This window comes from Charadrius vociferus, unplaced genomic scaffold (assembly GCF_000708025.1).
Source record: "Charadrius vociferus isolate BGI_N301 unplaced genomic scaffold, ASM70802v2 scaffold262, whole genome shotgun sequence".
NCBI lineage: Eukaryota > Metazoa > Chordata > Aves > Charadriiformes > Charadriidae > Charadrius > Charadrius vociferus.
In genome coordinates, this window is record NW_009647218.1 from 109,940 (window position 1) to 125,739 (window position 15,800).

Sequence of the window (15,800 nt, forward strand, 5' to 3'; positions counted from 1 at the left end):
GGTGGGGGGGGTGAGGGTTCGGCTGCGCTCGGGCGCGCATTCCGAGTCTCTTCCGTTGTCGGAAATTGCCGAAGAGGGTGGATGCTGCGTCTTTTTTTTCCGGAAGTTGCCGAGCGCTTTCCGAGCGCCGCTCTCGGCTGCGTTCGGCCAGTTCCGGAAATTGCCGAAGGGAGACGAATGGGCTTCCGTCGCCCTTTCGGCTTTTTCCGGCGACTGTCGAAGCGGATAAGCTCGCCGACGACCGCTCCTTCGGCTCATTTCGGAGACGGCCATTACTAACGGAGTCGATGACTTTTTATTACGTGATAAAAACACGTAGGGGCGTTATACAGAGCCGCTGCCCCTTTGGAGATATTTAAGCTCCCGCTTCAAGCGTGTTTTTTTAAATTTTTTTTTTTTTTTTTTAACGAAAACCTCGGAAGCGAGCCTGCGGTGGAGAAGGAGGGCGCTAGCTCTACGTGGAGCTGAATTTTAAATTACGTAACAGTTAAGGCAGCCATTACTGACCGGTTGTACGGTACTCCTGAGCAGGAGCACGTAAACCATGAAGAATATGGTACGTGAAGAGGGAGATTTCAGAGTTTGCTTTTAGAGGAGGGTGGCGCGTTGGGGAGTGAATTTTTCCGGGTCTGGGCGTTAGGAGCGGGCTTGAGCTCCCGGTTAGCGCAGGTCTGGCTGCCGCGGGTAGGGAGGGGGCTCGGATGTCTTTCGCCAGAGGAAGCGTTAGCGGGGAGGAAGGTTCTGGAAGCGGCGGTTGGGGCCGGTGCGCGGCCGAGAGGGGAGGCGGAAGCTGCGGTAGCCGTGCATGGCGGGCGGCGAGTTCCTAAATCACTTGATGTGCCCGTTAGCCCAGCTACTGTGAAAGCGGTGCTGGAGGAGGGGGGACACGCGGCTATGGAGGTCAGTCCGTGCGCCATCCGGGGGGGGTCGCCTTTGCCCCTGCGGGGTGCTGACCGGCCGGGGCGGCGCTGCTGGTAATGGCGGTGGCGAAGGGGGAGGGGGTAAAATGGCGGCGCTGAGGCTGGTTTGTGCGGATCACTCCGAGGGCGAGAAAGCCGAGTAAGGCGGGAGGGCTGCGGGGCGGGCAGGCACCTGTAGTGGTCTGGTATCTGCGGGGGCGGGAAGGAGCGCTACGCAGGCGCTTCCCGGTGCCCTGTGTGTAGCCGCACGCTAGAAGCGGTTTGCGGCACTTGGTTTCTTCCTAGCCCGAGGACCTGGGTGTTATTTATTATCATTTATGTAGTTATGTAATTTTTTTTTTTCGTCTGGGGTCGGAGCTTGCAGAAGTTCTTTCCCTCCCGCCGCATCGCCGTCCCTGGAGGCGACGGCTGCTCTGGGCGCCATTTTCCCCCTCTCGCTGCGGGGGCCCCTGTTTTTGGGGGCGGGGGGAGGGGGAGAAAGAACCGGGCTGTTGGGATTGGAAAGCCCTGTAGAGCGTATAGGGAGAGAAAGCAGTGTCTTTCTAGTTTGGGACCGTTAAACCCAGCTTTGCTTTTGGCGAGCTTAGCCGTAGTAGTTCAGCGATCCCACTCGCTTCTCTCTGTTAACCATTTTTGTTACTCGAGTTCTTAACTCGGCAGAAGTCTGCGGTCAGTCAGCTTGGGGTGTTTAAGCGCACATTATTGCTACATGCAACGCATTTCCTTGCTCTGATGATGAATCTTCCAGCAAAGGCTACGCATTTTCCAGTCCTTTGAAGTGTTGCTTTACTCCCACGAAGGAAGGCTTAAAATAAGCACTAATGAAGATTCTACAGATCTCATATAGATTTCCTCTTGTGCTCCGTTCCTGCCACGGGGTGTTCTATGGAAATCTTGAGAGGTTTTGCCTCCAGCTTTTATATTGTGGGCCTTGGCAGGGGTGGGTCGTGTGTGTTTGGGGGGGTTACTTTTACCAAATGAAGATTTTCATCAAGATTCTGAAAGGGACGGGAGTGATAATAATTTTTATCATACGTTTTATAGCTTCAGCATAAGCTTAAGATGGTCAGAGCTCTCTGGACCCTGTTGGGAGGTTAATGCTAGACTAACCAGAGCTTCTTAAAACAGACACATTTAAGACATACAGTGTCTCTACATCCTAAGGCTGTTCATGTATTGGTGGAACAACATGTTCATGGTCGTTTCACGCAGTGGTTTTAATTGAAGAACTGGTGGTGAATTTTGTTACTGCTGTGTCCTGACGTGTGGTGCCTAGGTCTTCTGGGTAGGGCATGTACTGCGTGATATGTAATACATGGAAGGTTACAGTTTCTAAGAATTCATATATCTGTAAAGTGTGCTATTACTCTGTTTAACGGTTATTAGTCATGTGTGGTATATGTTTGTTCTTTAAAAATCAAATACTACAGCTAATAGATTCCATTCTTTCCTTGAGTTTCATTTATATGTTTATAACTTTTTTTTAACGGTAGATCTAACACTTATTGGAAAAATCCTATCTGCCTACTAAATTTGCTCGAGTCTTTTTATTTTTATAAGAGTGTAAACGTGCATTATTAGATGCATGACAATCGGTTATATAGGGAAAAGGGTCTTTTGTGAGTCTAGGAAACTGCAGCAAGTAGTCCCTAGATTTCAAGCGGAACTGAGGTAATTTGAAGGGAGGAGTGTTTGGGCAGTATTGTTGCTTATAATGGTTTCCCTGCTAGCCTACTCAAATTAAAATGATAGTGTGGCTTTGCAGCATATGCCTTTTTAGTCCGAGTCTGGTATGCAGCATCCTTTCCTTTCTGGCTTTCAAGAGATGAGGTGAAAGGAAACTTGATGCAACATGGGTTTGCTGCTTTTAAACTCTTGGGACTAATTTTGCCTGTCTGTACAAGGAGGAGACAGTATTAGTTTCCTCTGTGTTTCCTCAGGTGAAAAAATATGAGATCCAACAGCAGATTACAAGTGTTTTTCAGAGACATTTAAACCGATCGTTCTCAAATACAGTTTTGAGGAGGGAAGTTCGTAATGCATGACTTCCTTGTCAGACTGCAGTATCTGAAACTGCTAATAGGGTGATGCGTTTTCAACAAAAGCTGATTCAATGCTACCTACAGTAATTGCCTTCCTGTTACATGCATCTAGATCCAGGCCTGCCTTGGAAAACCTCAGAAAAACATGGTCTATGTGCAGATCGGCGTAATGCTTTTAAAAGCGTTCGTGCACTGAACTGTTTTGCTTATTTTCCAAATACTGTTGTTTGACATTGGTTGTCCAATTTCCTTTTTACATTTATCTCCATGTTATCTTTGTCAGTTACAGCTAACTGTGCAGTGTTTGGCTTGTTCAAAAAACAGCCACCACCTTAAACAGTATGAAGCTGAAGTAGCCATTGCATTTGGGTTCTCTTGTCCCTAGCAGGACAGTTTTCTTTCAAACAACATTCTGAAATCTTAATTTTTGTGGAAGGGGAGTACTCCTTCATGCATTTTAATTGTTGCCCTTTGACATAGGAAACTGCAAAATATATGATCTAGTGATGCTTTTGTGTGTAGAAAATCACAATTAGGAATGTCTGCTTAGTATAAAAAGTTAGTATAAAAGTATTTTTAACTTGTTGAGGTTGTAAGGTTGTCCTTCCTGCTTTGGTATGATACTGTGTTCAAAATAGTAAATGTAACTATTATTGGTCCTGGTTGGTTTGTTTGTTTTTTAATGATGTACTTGTAATCACAGTAGAAATTTCTGCTGAACAAGTGCAGTGGTAACTTTTCTGAAAGGTAATAGAACAAAATCTTACTGAAAGCATAATTTGTATTAGTGGATATGTATGCAAATGCGTATACAAATTTCAGTTTTAAAGGGAATCCGCTTAGTTTTCATGGTGCTGCTGCTGAGGTTTACTGGATAGGTTTACTGCTAATTCCAAAGGTGCAGGATCCCAGGTTAATTTTACAGGTGCTTCGGCTTTCGTTTGTTTTAATTATTGATGAGAAAATATGAATTGCTGACCCATTTTAGAACATCTTTAGCCATATCTTTGTTTTAATGCCTTGAGTAAATAGCATGATAGTGTTCATGTAAAACAAGTTGTGCCAGAACGTTTTTTAAAAGTAAATGCCATCTGGAATAGAATCAGACAGTATAAATACATTCATGTTTCCTGTAATAAGAATGTTTGGTTTTGGTTTTATTTTGTGTTTCTTTAAAAACCTCGGAGATGACTGATGACTATTCCGGAAGTCTTTGAGTGTGGTCTCTTTTTCCTAATAACAGGGAGGGAGAGATGAGAAGCAGCACATTATTATAAATCTGTGTCGTAAAAGTGGACCCATAGAATTGCGTTAAATGGCTTAATTCCTTGAATAGTGCTCGAACGTTTAGAAGAGCCAAGCCTCATTTTGAAAAATGTGTCTTAATTAAAATTTTTGACACGTTAGACAATCTTACTTGGTGTTAAATTATGCTGATGCAAAGGGCATATTTTTAATTATATTAATGTAATGTTCTTTCCTATGACAGAGGGAAAAGGAGCAGTTCCGCAAACTGTTTATTGGCGGCTTAAGCTTTGAAACAACAGAGGAAAGCTTGAGGAGTTACTACGAGCAATGGGGAAAGCTTACAGACTGTGTGGTAAGTTTGGCATAGAAATATGCAATGATGGCATAGAATGTTTAGAAATTGTAAAAATAGGGAGTTTATTTTCTGGATATCTTAATGAAAACATGGGATATTAAATTTTCTTAAGTGAACAGTTGATTGGTTTATACATAATTCAGTCCATTGAAGCTATGCATGGACTTGCCCATGCAAACTCTGTTGATAGATTTAGGGAGTATTCACGATCTGTTTCCTGTAAAATCTCCCAGATTATGTCTAACCACTGATGTCAGCAGTTTAAAATTTAAAATTGGGTGTCATTGACTGAAGTGCATTAGGGAGCGCTTACACAGAGCCCTGTTACATCCGTGTGATTGGTAACCTTTGGCAGAAAGCTGGTATCATGGTAAGCAGCCTCAATAAAGCTGGAAAAGGACGTCTTTCTGTGTGATGTTTTCATAAAATCATTTAGGTTGGAAAAGAGCCTCAAGATCATAAAGTCCAACCATAAACCTAACACTGCCAAGTCCGCTACTAAACCATGCCTGTATATCTTTAAATACCTCCAAGGACAGTGACTCTTGAAGGAGTTCCTCCACTTGATTTGTTTTGTGAGCAGTAAATACATATTTCATAAGAAATTTAAAGACTGTCGTCTTCAGAAATCTTAATAGAAATCGTGTGTTTGATTTTTTTTGAGAAAACAAACATAAATATAAAAGTACGTCACGGATCTAGCAGCCATTGTGAGTTGCGGGGAGAGTCTTGGAGGACAACAATGTTTTGAATTTCTGTCATGCCAAGCAGTGCTGTTCATGTAGTTAATCAGCATAGCCTGCTACTTCATCATAATCATGTTTTGAAATCAAATCAAGGAGAATGTAAAATCAATTTAACGTGTTTTCTCCAAATGTTGTTAATGTTAAGCTTAACATGAGACAGACAAAAATTGTTTAAATGTGTTTATTATTTTTAGGTAATGAGGGATCCTGCAAGCAAAAGATCAAGGGGATTTGGTTTTGTAACATTCTCCTCCATGGCTGAAGTAGATGCAGCCATGGCTGCAAGACCTCACACAATTGATGGAAGGGTGGTTGAGCCTAAGAGAGCTGTGGCTAGAGAGGTAAGTGTGGCTTTGAAAGCAGATACTTTTCATGCTTTGAAAAAAGGAATCTTTTTCCCATGGCACTGTTTCCCATGCTTTTGGTCTGTTAAATTACAGTATTAAATAAATGTCTATTATTTACTAAGTTATTCTGGTTGTAGAATCACGTCTGCAAGCGATGCAACTGGGGTCTGAAAGTATTGTTACTGAAAACACGTTGACTGCCTGTAATTAGGCAAATTCCAAACTAACTCATCTCTGGAATGGTTGCTGTTACTAAACCTCAAATTAATAAACTCCTTTCAATATCTCCTGACTATTCCAAGATATTTTTGGGTATTTCTAAAAGGTATATAACTAGAGTGACTAAAAATAGAGAATGTAGTAGGGAAATTGTTCTGGTTTTCTGCTGGTGTACAAAATCATCTTAGGACTACTCTGGTTTTAAACTTCAGGGTGCAAATTAGGTGTGTGCACAGGAATGCAGTGCATCTGTAACTTTTCAGCCAGGTTACTGTGGCACAGAGGTACTTAAAAAGCAAGCACGGATTTTAGGTGACTTCTGTTTACCACGTTGTGGGAGCTCTGGGAGGATTTACCAGTTTGCGGTTGCACCCACGTGTTTCGGGGATTAGGACTGATGAGCTGGAATTGAACAAGAGCTATTCCAGAGGTTAAGGGAAATGGAAATTGTAACCACTGCTACCCCTGTTAGCTATCCCAGTCTTCTTTCCATTCCCTGCAGAATGCAAGGTTGGTTAGTGTTTGGAAAAGGGTAATTAAAGCAGCATACATGCATACTGTTTATACACACTAAGCTACTACTATGCTATAGGAAGAAGTCATTCCTAAAGTGTAAAAACAACCCTGAATGTGAGGCGTTGTCTTCATATTTTGAATAGGGGTTAAAATGCATAAATGTGAATTCGCTGAGGTTGAAGGACCTTTGCTGTTGATACGAGTGGAATATGGGCTTCATACAGCTGTTACGAAAACGGGCAGAGGAAGCTGACACATCTTTGTTTCAATTATAAAAATCATACCTTAGTTTAAGTTACTAAATACTTCCCATTCTTTCAAACAGCTGATCTTAAGTTTTCTCTAAATATGTTTCAAGGCTTTTTATTTACTTTTATGCATTTCATGGTACTTGTGTCTGTATCTTTCTTCTTCAGTGCTTTTAAGGCTTTGACATAAAGGAGGGAGGAAAAAACCTCCAATTTACCCCACATTACTTCCCTCCCTGAAGGCCCCCTAAGCAAGGTTACAGGGAAATGCATCATAAGGGCTACCTCAGTACTTGAAAAATCTTAGTTTATCAGTAATACATTCACAAAATCCTGGCAAAATAGCGATTTGTGAAATTTGTTTTTCTTTGTGGTAATTTAAAGAATTCTTTTAACAGGAATCTGGAAAACCTGGTGCTCATGTTACTGTGAAAAAACTATTTGTTGGTGGTATTAAAGAGGACACTGAAGAGCACCACCTTCGTGACTACTTTGAGGAATATGGAAAAATCGACACTATTGAAATCATTACTGACAGACAGTCTGGTAAAAAGAGAGGGTTTGGATTTGTTACATTTGATGACCATGATCCTGTGGATAAAATTGTATGTAAGTAAGCTTCATTTCACTCTCTTATTTGATAGTATTAATCCTTGCAGTTATGATAATTGTGTAAAAGCTAAACTTAAAGAGATGATGGGGTTAGTCATGTGCTTGAGTATTTGCTACATTGTAGTTTGGTGAATTGTGTGGGAACATGTGTTTTAAGTAAGTACTGACCTCTTTGCCTAAAAATTGTATGGTATTTTGTTTTTTTTTAAATGATATAGAATACGTATGGATTAATTTGGAAAATACTTAATTTTTGGAAGCCTTATATTCTTATTTGTTGCCAGATCAGTACTTAAATGCTGATGGTATCTTATTTGATGTGGTTACAGTGCAGAAGTATCACACCATCAATGGCCATAATGCAGAAGTAAGGAAAGCGCTCTCTAGACAGGAAATGCAGGAAGTTCAAAATTCTAGAAGTGGGAGAGGAGGTACGTACAAGTAACGAACGGTTGATTGTTTGTGGTTGATTGGTGTGTTCACTTTCCATGATCTCACTGCTTATAAATGTTAAACTGTTACAGGGAACTTTGGGTTTGGTGATGCACGTGGAGGTGGTGGCAACTTTGGTCCAGGACCTGGCAGCAATTTCAGAGGGGGAGCCGGTAAGACAGGCATGTTTGTAGCATTTTTTTTTCCCTTATTTATACTGTCTTTCTGGTTCTGGGTAACTTTGTAAGCTGCTGCTGTTTAATTTAAATGCAGCTGAAGCAGTTAGAGAATTTTGGGTAAAAGTAACTTGCAGACCTCTTCTGTGGCACACAAAGTGATTATGTGGATATTCAGTAAATGAAGCGGGTTTTTTTTTAAGGATTTTATCGAAGGGGAAAATTACCTAAACTTAACAAATTTTGTTAAGGAATCCAGAGATTTCTATGCTGCACTTGCCTGACCTTTGCAGTGGAAGGGCTGTGTCCAAAAGTAAAACTGGGTACCTTACAAATGCAGGGAAATAAAAGATGTAGAGCAATGATTGGATGTGTTATACTTCATATACATTTTTCTAAATTCAAGTGTACGTGTGCTTAATCAGTAATCTCTTGCGGTTTGGTCATTAAGGTCACAGGGTTTGAGAATTCAGTTAGTTTGCTACAGGTGAATTGGAATACTTTCACTTTTTTTTTCCAACAGATGGATATGGAAGTGGCCGCGGATTTGGTGATGGGTATAACGGATATGGTGGAGGACCTGGAGGTTAGTTTCCTTTTTTGTTGTTGTTGGTTTTTCTCTGATTCAGAAACATTTTTACATTTACTTACCATTTTTATAAAATTTATATTAATTTATGTTAATTTTGTTCGCTTTAAGAAGCACACATGGCTCTTGGCTCATATTAAACCTTTATATTATGAATTGTATGTCTGTTTCTTGGACAGCCATGCCTTTTCTTCAGAATAGCAATGTTCCTTAAATTTCCTGAAAAATCAAGATTTTAATTAAGCCTTTTAATTGAGGCTTTTAGGCAGTCTGACTGGTGGGTTTTGGTCACAATTCAATTAGAGTGGGAGCTGGTATGTGCATTTAAAAAGTGTTCATGTAGATTTTTTTACAAAACTCCTGCCCTTTTTTTGCCCTATAAACTTCTAAACAGAAAATTACCCTCTGATTCTGTAGAATTTGGTTGCCTTCTACACTGAAAAGTTTATTTTAAAGGATTATGTTATCATAGGTGGCAACTTTGGTGGCAGTCCTGGTTACGGAGGAGGAAGAGGAGGATATGGTGGAGGAGGACCTGGATATGGCAACCAGGGTGGGGGCTATGGAGGTGGTTATGACAACTATGGAGGAGGTAACCTACTGGCTTGAAATGACCAAGCATTTTGGTTGTAAATTAGTGCAAGTCAATTTGAGATTTGGGGGAGGAAGGGGTGTTTCAAATGTTGTCTAAGGAAGCTTAATTAGTCCAAGTCAATTTGAGATTTGGGGGAGGAGGGAGTGTTTTAAATGTTGTCTAAGGAAGCTCTTGTTTTCCAAATAGTATGAAAGAATATGAAATTCGTTGCACACTGCTGGAATACCTGTGTGATTTTGTACTTTATTTAAAATTCTAACAGTGAGATAACTTTGTGAGTTGCACATGCTTTTAGCTCATCTAGGTATGTCTCCGCTTTTGTATTGATAATGCAGGCAATTACGGAAGTGGAAACTATAATGATTTTGGAAACTATAACCAACAACCTTCAAATTACGGTCCAATGAAAAGTGGAAATTTTGGTGGCAGTAGGAACATGGGGGGACCATATGGTGGAGGTATTGTATATGTTTTGACCTGTCTTGGAGCTGGAGTGGGTGGGCTTTGACCTTCTGGAGAGGTGGAAGATGGGACAAAGGCATAACTGTTTTGTACTAAAAGAGAGTGGACTAAGATCAGATGTAAGGAAGAAATTCTTTACGGTGAGGGTGGTGAAGCACTCGAACAGGTTGCCCAGGGAAGTTGTGGATGCCCCAATCCCTGGAAGTGTTCAAGGTCAGGTTCGGTGGGGCTTTGAGCAACCTGGTCTAGTGAAAGATATCCTTGTCCATGGCAGGGGAGTTGGAACTAGATGACCTTAAAAGGTCCCTTCCAACCCAAACCATTCTGTGATTCTAGGATTGAATCACAGAATGAATACGTAGATATTGTGTAACTTCTGCAATAGATGGACTGCAGTGCCCGGTCTGTAAAGATTTTAGCCAAGTTTCATGTTCTTAGCTATCAGCTCATGCTATTTGTAGAGTCTAGTTAGCATCCACTAAACTTGCTGGGATTTCCTTGTTGTACTGTTACTCTTCTGACACTTTCTGCTTTTTGTTCTGTAAATGTTATTTAACAAGGTGTATAAACTGCATGAAAAGGAAACTGAAACAGAAAGCCATTTCTTGTAAGGTATAGCATGCAAATAAAATCAGCCCTCGCAGGCTCAAGACAGTACAGTGCATCAGATTACACGCGACACTGTTGAATGTTCTAAGATTTCAGCATGTAGTTCTTGTGGCAGTTCTTGGAGGTTATTTAGAGGAAGACAGTGAAATGTTAAATCTTTGTTGTATATGCCATCTCTGGAAGTAAATTTAATCTTCATACAGAATCAAAAGCATTCCTAGATTTTAAAAGTGTACCAATGTAACTGTTCTGTTTCTTGTTTTTCTGCACTTGCAGGAAACTATGGTCCAGGGGGCAGTGGAGGAAGTGGTGGATATGGAGGGAGGAGCCGTTATTGAGTTTCTGCAAGCATGCCATGGGTAAGTATGTTTTTAAGTGTTAAAATTGCAGTGATTCTTGAGAGTAGCTGCAGGAGTTAAAAGATTTTTAGGATCGTATTATCTTTCCTTTAAAAAATGGTTAGATGAATAATTTCATAACCTATTTTTTTACTCTTTACTTCTGTTGAAACAGGCTTCACTGTATAAATAGGAGAGGATGAGAGCCCAGAGGTAACAGAACAGCTTCAGGTTATCGAAATAACAATGTTAAGGAAACACTTATCTCAGTCATGCATAAATATGCAGTGATATGGCAGAAGACACCAGAGCAGATGCAGAGAGCCATTTTGTGAATGGATTTGGATTATTTAATAACATTACCTTACTGTGGAGGAAGGATTGTAAAAATGCCTTTGAGACAGTTTCTTAGCTTTTTAATTGTTGTTTCTTTCTAGTGGTCTTTGTAAGTGTAGAAGCATTCCTTTGATAATGTTAAATTTGTAAGTTTCAGGTGACATGTGAAACCTTTTTTAAGATTTTTCTCAAAGTTTTGAAAAGCTATTAGCCAGGATCATGGTGTAATAAGACATAACGTTTTCCTTTTAAAAATTTAAGTGCGTGTGTAGAGTTAAGAAGCTGTTGTACATTTATGATTTAATAAAATAATTCTAAAGGAAATATTGTGTAATTTTAGATTTTTTTTTAATATTGTAAACTAAGGCAAGGAGTGGGTAGTATAAGGTCCCACAAATAATATAAAGCTATTGTTGTACATGTAAAATTAAATGCTGGTCAGAAAAAAAGTATGTTGTCTGTAAATGATCAGGTTTAAAATATCTAGATAACTTAAGGGATATCTCTGCAAGGAGAAACACCTTTTTAGATCTTTTAGATGCTGCTTCTTCAATGGCAAGGAAAGGAAATATCCCCAGCGAGGTACTCTTCCAGGGACACAGGTCTAGTACGAGAGAACTCTTGAAAACGTCACTAAGTTCAGCCAGTCTTAAAAAGCTGCGCTGTATTTCTGCAAAGCTTTAACTACAGTAGTTTATAAGGATGCCAACGAAGGCTGAGGGTGTAGAGCAAAGTAGTTCTAAGCTTCAGTTAAACTTCTTTAGGTAAGATCTTATTTACTTTTCTTTCTTAATGTTCCAAAACCAAGAAACTAATATTGTATGACAGTATTCTTTCAGTATAGTGATTATCGTTATGTAGTTTTAACATAGCAATGAATTGAGTTAACAATTACCAATTGAAAAGAAATTTGTGAATCCTGTTTTCTTGTATTATTAAATTTTTTACAAGCAAATTTTTGTTAATTTCAGCTACTTAACATATTTTTTTCCTACTGGAATCTAGCTATGATATGAACCCTGGACAAGCATAGACTGCTGCCACTGTACACTGCTACAGTTGAACAAATGAGACCTGCAAGTGTCCATTAGTAAAGCTTTGCAAGGGTTCCATCCCTGGTCTTGGTAGTTAAAATGGTAGGTCACAAGTTAATTAAATCATACAACTTTATTTTTGCATCCTGCAGCATTTTATTTTTTCTTGGGAGTCTATGCATTATGGTGGTTGCAAGGTCATGCAATGAAGGTAGTTCTGTGCTGTTGAAAATGAACTCTGCTGTTATGTGTCTTGCCTACTGTAATCTATTTTATATAACGCGTTTCATCCTGAAGGTTCCCAAGTAACTGTAGACTGTTTACGTGTAAGGAAAAAAATTGCACCACAGAATACATCTGCCTCTGTGAAGGAATCTGTCGTCCATTCTTTTAACAACTGCATAAGCAGTTCTTTTAGGAGGGGAAGTGAAAACTTCAAATGAAACTGCAGGTGGTATTTCATAAGTGTACAATGTAATTACGGAAATTGGAATTTGGCTAGAATGTTGAGGGTTCCACCATTTTTTATAGTTCTTGCAGCTAATAAACCTTAGTGCCAAATTCAGTCAGCCTTACTCTCACTGCATTGAATGTTTGCACCTCAAATTAATGAAAATTCATCAAGTAATGAGTTACTCAGAGTAAGGGTGGCATACTCTACTAGATTTGGTTTTTAAATAAAAATCAACAAAACCCACAAAAAAAATAAAACAACCACAAAACCAAAAACGTGCCCTAATTTCAAAGTTCCATTGCCTTTAAAAGGCAGCCCACTGAAGAACGTGGACTCAGCTAACGAAAGTCCTGTTCCTTTTGTGTTAGACACACCAGTGAACTGCTTATACTTTTTTTTTTTTTTTAAATGGCTGAAGTTCCCCTATTGGTAATTTGGTTTAGACATATGTGATAAACATCTTCAGATACACTTTTTTTTTCTTTGGCAGGAAGGTGCCATGCTGCAGGTAACTAATGAAGAAGTGGTCAACCACAGAAACGCTTCAAGAAATAAGAAATTCTGTATCATCAGAAAATAGTTGTTTTTGCTGCCTTCATTAAAAATCTAGAGGTTAAATGAATATTGATAAAACATCACAAATAGTACAGCTCCCTGTAATGCTGGGTTTTTTAAATTATAGTAATAATGTCTTGTAAACCTTTCGAATAAAATTCAGATTGGTTAGGAGAAACAAATCACTAATGTTAAAATAGCAAACATTCTGTGAGTAGAAAATTTAACTACATATTTTTATAACTTTCATAGCTTTAAAATAAAGTATTTTTTATACCAAAGTAGTTCTAGTGTAATGCTTAATAAAACCTAGTGTGTGTCTAACATTAAATAATGTTTATGTGCAGCTTTTAGTTTCATGATTTGAAACATTCCATTTTGAGGTGGATTTAAAACAAAGTCAACTTGGCAAGTGCATTCACAGAACTTGTTTTGCTGACCGTAGGCATCTGTTCTCTGTTGGGAGAAACAGTGCTACAGATTAAAAATGCTGTTCTTTTTGCTGTTGGACACAATTGCTTTAAAATAGCATTTTGGCTGTGTTTTATATCACTTCATAAAAATATCTCCTCCTTTCCTGTTAATGCAACTAACCACTTCAGACAGTTTGTCAAAATGTGATAGGACGATAGCTTTACCCTTTTCACCTGTAAAGAGCTTTTAGCATCAAAAGAGAAAGACTGAATGGAATGTAGAGTTCCTGCTGTACCAGAACTGTATTACTGATAGCTGTATCTTCTGGGGAAAAAAACAACCTGAAACCAAAACCACCACAAACAAAAAAAAAAAGAAAACCAAAACAAAACCAAAAAAACAAACCCCCAAACCAAACTCAAGTCTGAGCTTGGGAAAGCTTCATCTGGGAATGTATTTGAGGGAAGGTGTATTCAGTCTGTAGTGTTTTACCCTGTTACCTACATGGTTTATTCTAAACTTGAAATTTATATGCTTAGCTTTGGCAGAATCATCATGTCTTTAACCTTCTTTATAGAATTCAAAAGTATTATTTAAGGATTCACGTGTGATTTATTTTTTTTTTCCCCTGTGCTTCTTCGGTTGAACTTTGAAGTATTTGCATAGGTAACCGGTGGGCTGCAACAGAAGCAGAACATGAAGACGCACAAAATCTGCTTTATTTTCTTCTTTCCAACAGAATGATTTGACCAGTTGATAAGGAATTTGCCTTCTTTCCTGGAACTTACGTGTAGTTAATGGAAGTTTTCTCTTTACAGTTGCCAAGTCTACATTCCTATAACAAAAAAGCCTCAGCACTTCAAAAGGAGTAGTTCTCTCTCTCTGAGATATTTACACTCTTCTGGTAGTTTTGCAGCAAGGTTTAAAATTTACTTGCATTAAGTATGTTTCATATTTCCATAATGAGGATGTTTTAACTTTGATCTACTGGTGATTGGGGAAGGGAGTTTATAGGGGACAGCAGTATGCAAAACACTAAGTTACTGTCTATTTAAAGTCTGGAAAACTTGGAGTATATGAGTAAGTTTCATGTTGTCTTACTGTTGAACTCTCATGACTTTTCTTTCTTGGTATGTGCCTAAGAATTAAAGCAAGTGACAGTCACAATATTTACTGATTAATTCAGTGAGAGAAGTCACGGTTTTGAGTCAATCTGGTGCTGAAAGCGTGCAACGTTGAATAAAAGCAACAGAACGTGGTCAATTGCTGGTTCTCAATTTGTAGACAATGTATATTTTTCCTCTTCTGATTTCTAAAAAGTTGGGTTTATGTCACTACAGACTTTGTTTTCAAAATAAGGGTAACATTGCCTGTCAGTATGTTTCCGTGTACTAAGAACTGAGGACCAGGTTGTCGGTACTAGGCTCAGCTTACTCCCAGCAAACATTTTCTGCAGCAAACTCGGGGAAGAATGTGAAAGACAACATAACTTGTCGGTAACCAGTAGGGGCTCAAAAAAACCCCAAACCCAAAAACCAACAGTGGATGACTTGCATTTCTGAAGTGGTGGTGAAGAGAGGTGAATACTAGGGTTCTGGCCACTCAGGCTTTGTGTTCTCTGTATTATTTACAATGAAAGTTGAATTTCGTTCACTTCTGTCTATTACGTGTGCTTCAGGTGCTGGAATGTGTTCAGGAAAATGTGAGAAATTGCTCTTATTACTGTAAAATTAGCAGGAGTTGAACTTTGTGACATGTTGGGAAGAAGATTGCATTCTTTTAGTTTTATGATGTACATACATCCTGTGTTGGGGGTGAAGTCATGCTGCTTCTGGGGAAGAAACAAAATGCAGACCTGAATTTTGAAGGAGCCGTCAGCCCAGTTTGTTTTGGCAGCTTTACCACGTTTGAGAAAGAGGAGGATTTGCTGAGAACATACGTAAACAGTACATTCCCCATAGCTTTAGTGTTTCAGTTTGTTTTCAAAGCAGAGTGCATGGTGCAAGTGAAATCTAGTAGTGCTGTTACTATTTTTTTTTTCCGTCCTAAGGGAGGTGCCGGGTTCGCTTGTCATTGATACAATGATGTGGGTAGGAATGCACGGGAGCGTGACACAGCAGGGCGTTCTGGGTAACACTCGTCCATTTTGCCAGAAACCATCCTGTTCCTTTTAACAGTTGTGTTCTTGCTTTGCAGCTAGTGTTGTGCATTGCAGCAGAACTTATTCCGGTTAATTTAGCAAGAGGTGGTTTATTTATCAACAGGAAAAGTGACTTGCCTGACAGATGACTATAAACATACTAGGTCAACAGCGTCTGGGGACCGTGTAGTGTACAAACTACCTTGTGTGACCTCCCGTGCTGCTTCGTTGTATGAGCAAGGTGATTTTATGGGCAAGTCTTAGAAAATTGCTGTTCCCCCTAAGCCCTTGCCGACACATGGTTCCCCTCCCACGCCACCCTTTCGCTTCCTCTGTCTTGGTCTGCTCACTCTCGGTCCATATTGAGGCATTCTTGGGTGAAAATCAACGGCTGATGCGTTTAACAGAGTTCT

General features: G+C 39.5%; 1 protein-coding gene across 1 annotated transcript; it reads left to right on the forward strand.

Annotated features, from left to right (window-relative positions):
• The first annotated feature begins 544 nt into the window (after positions 1 to 544).
• Positions 545 to 11,114, forward strand: HNRNPA2B1 (heterogeneous nuclear ribonucleoprotein A2/B1). The gene is made up of 11 exons (XM_009879532.1): positions 545 to 556; positions 4,452 to 4,562; positions 5,506 to 5,652; positions 7,040 to 7,250; positions 7,583 to 7,684; positions 7,778 to 7,867; positions 8,385 to 8,447; positions 8,923 to 9,042; positions 9,381 to 9,503; positions 10,393 to 10,475; positions 10,630 to 11,114. The coding sequence occupies exons 1-10, from the start codon at positions 545 to 547 to the stop codon at positions 10,452 to 10,454; spliced, it is 1,041 nt and encodes a 346-aa protein (XP_009877834.1). The 3' UTR covers positions 10,455 to 10,475; positions 10,630 to 11,114.
• The last annotated feature ends 4,686 nt before the right edge of the window (positions 11,115 to 15,800 follow it).

What these genes read in the sequence shown, in the direction of transcription:
- HNRNPA2B1 (XM_009879532.1), top strand. An exon ending in AGAGAGCTGTGGCTAGAGAG is followed by an intron (nt 5,653 to 7,039) that starts GTAAGTGTGGCT and finishes TTCTTTTAACAG; the next exon opens with GAATCTGGAAAACCTGGTGC. An exon ending in TTATGACAACTATGGAGGAG is followed by an intron (nt 9,043 to 9,380) that starts GTAACCTACTGG and finishes TTGATAATGCAG; the next exon opens with GCAATTACGGAAGTGGAAAC.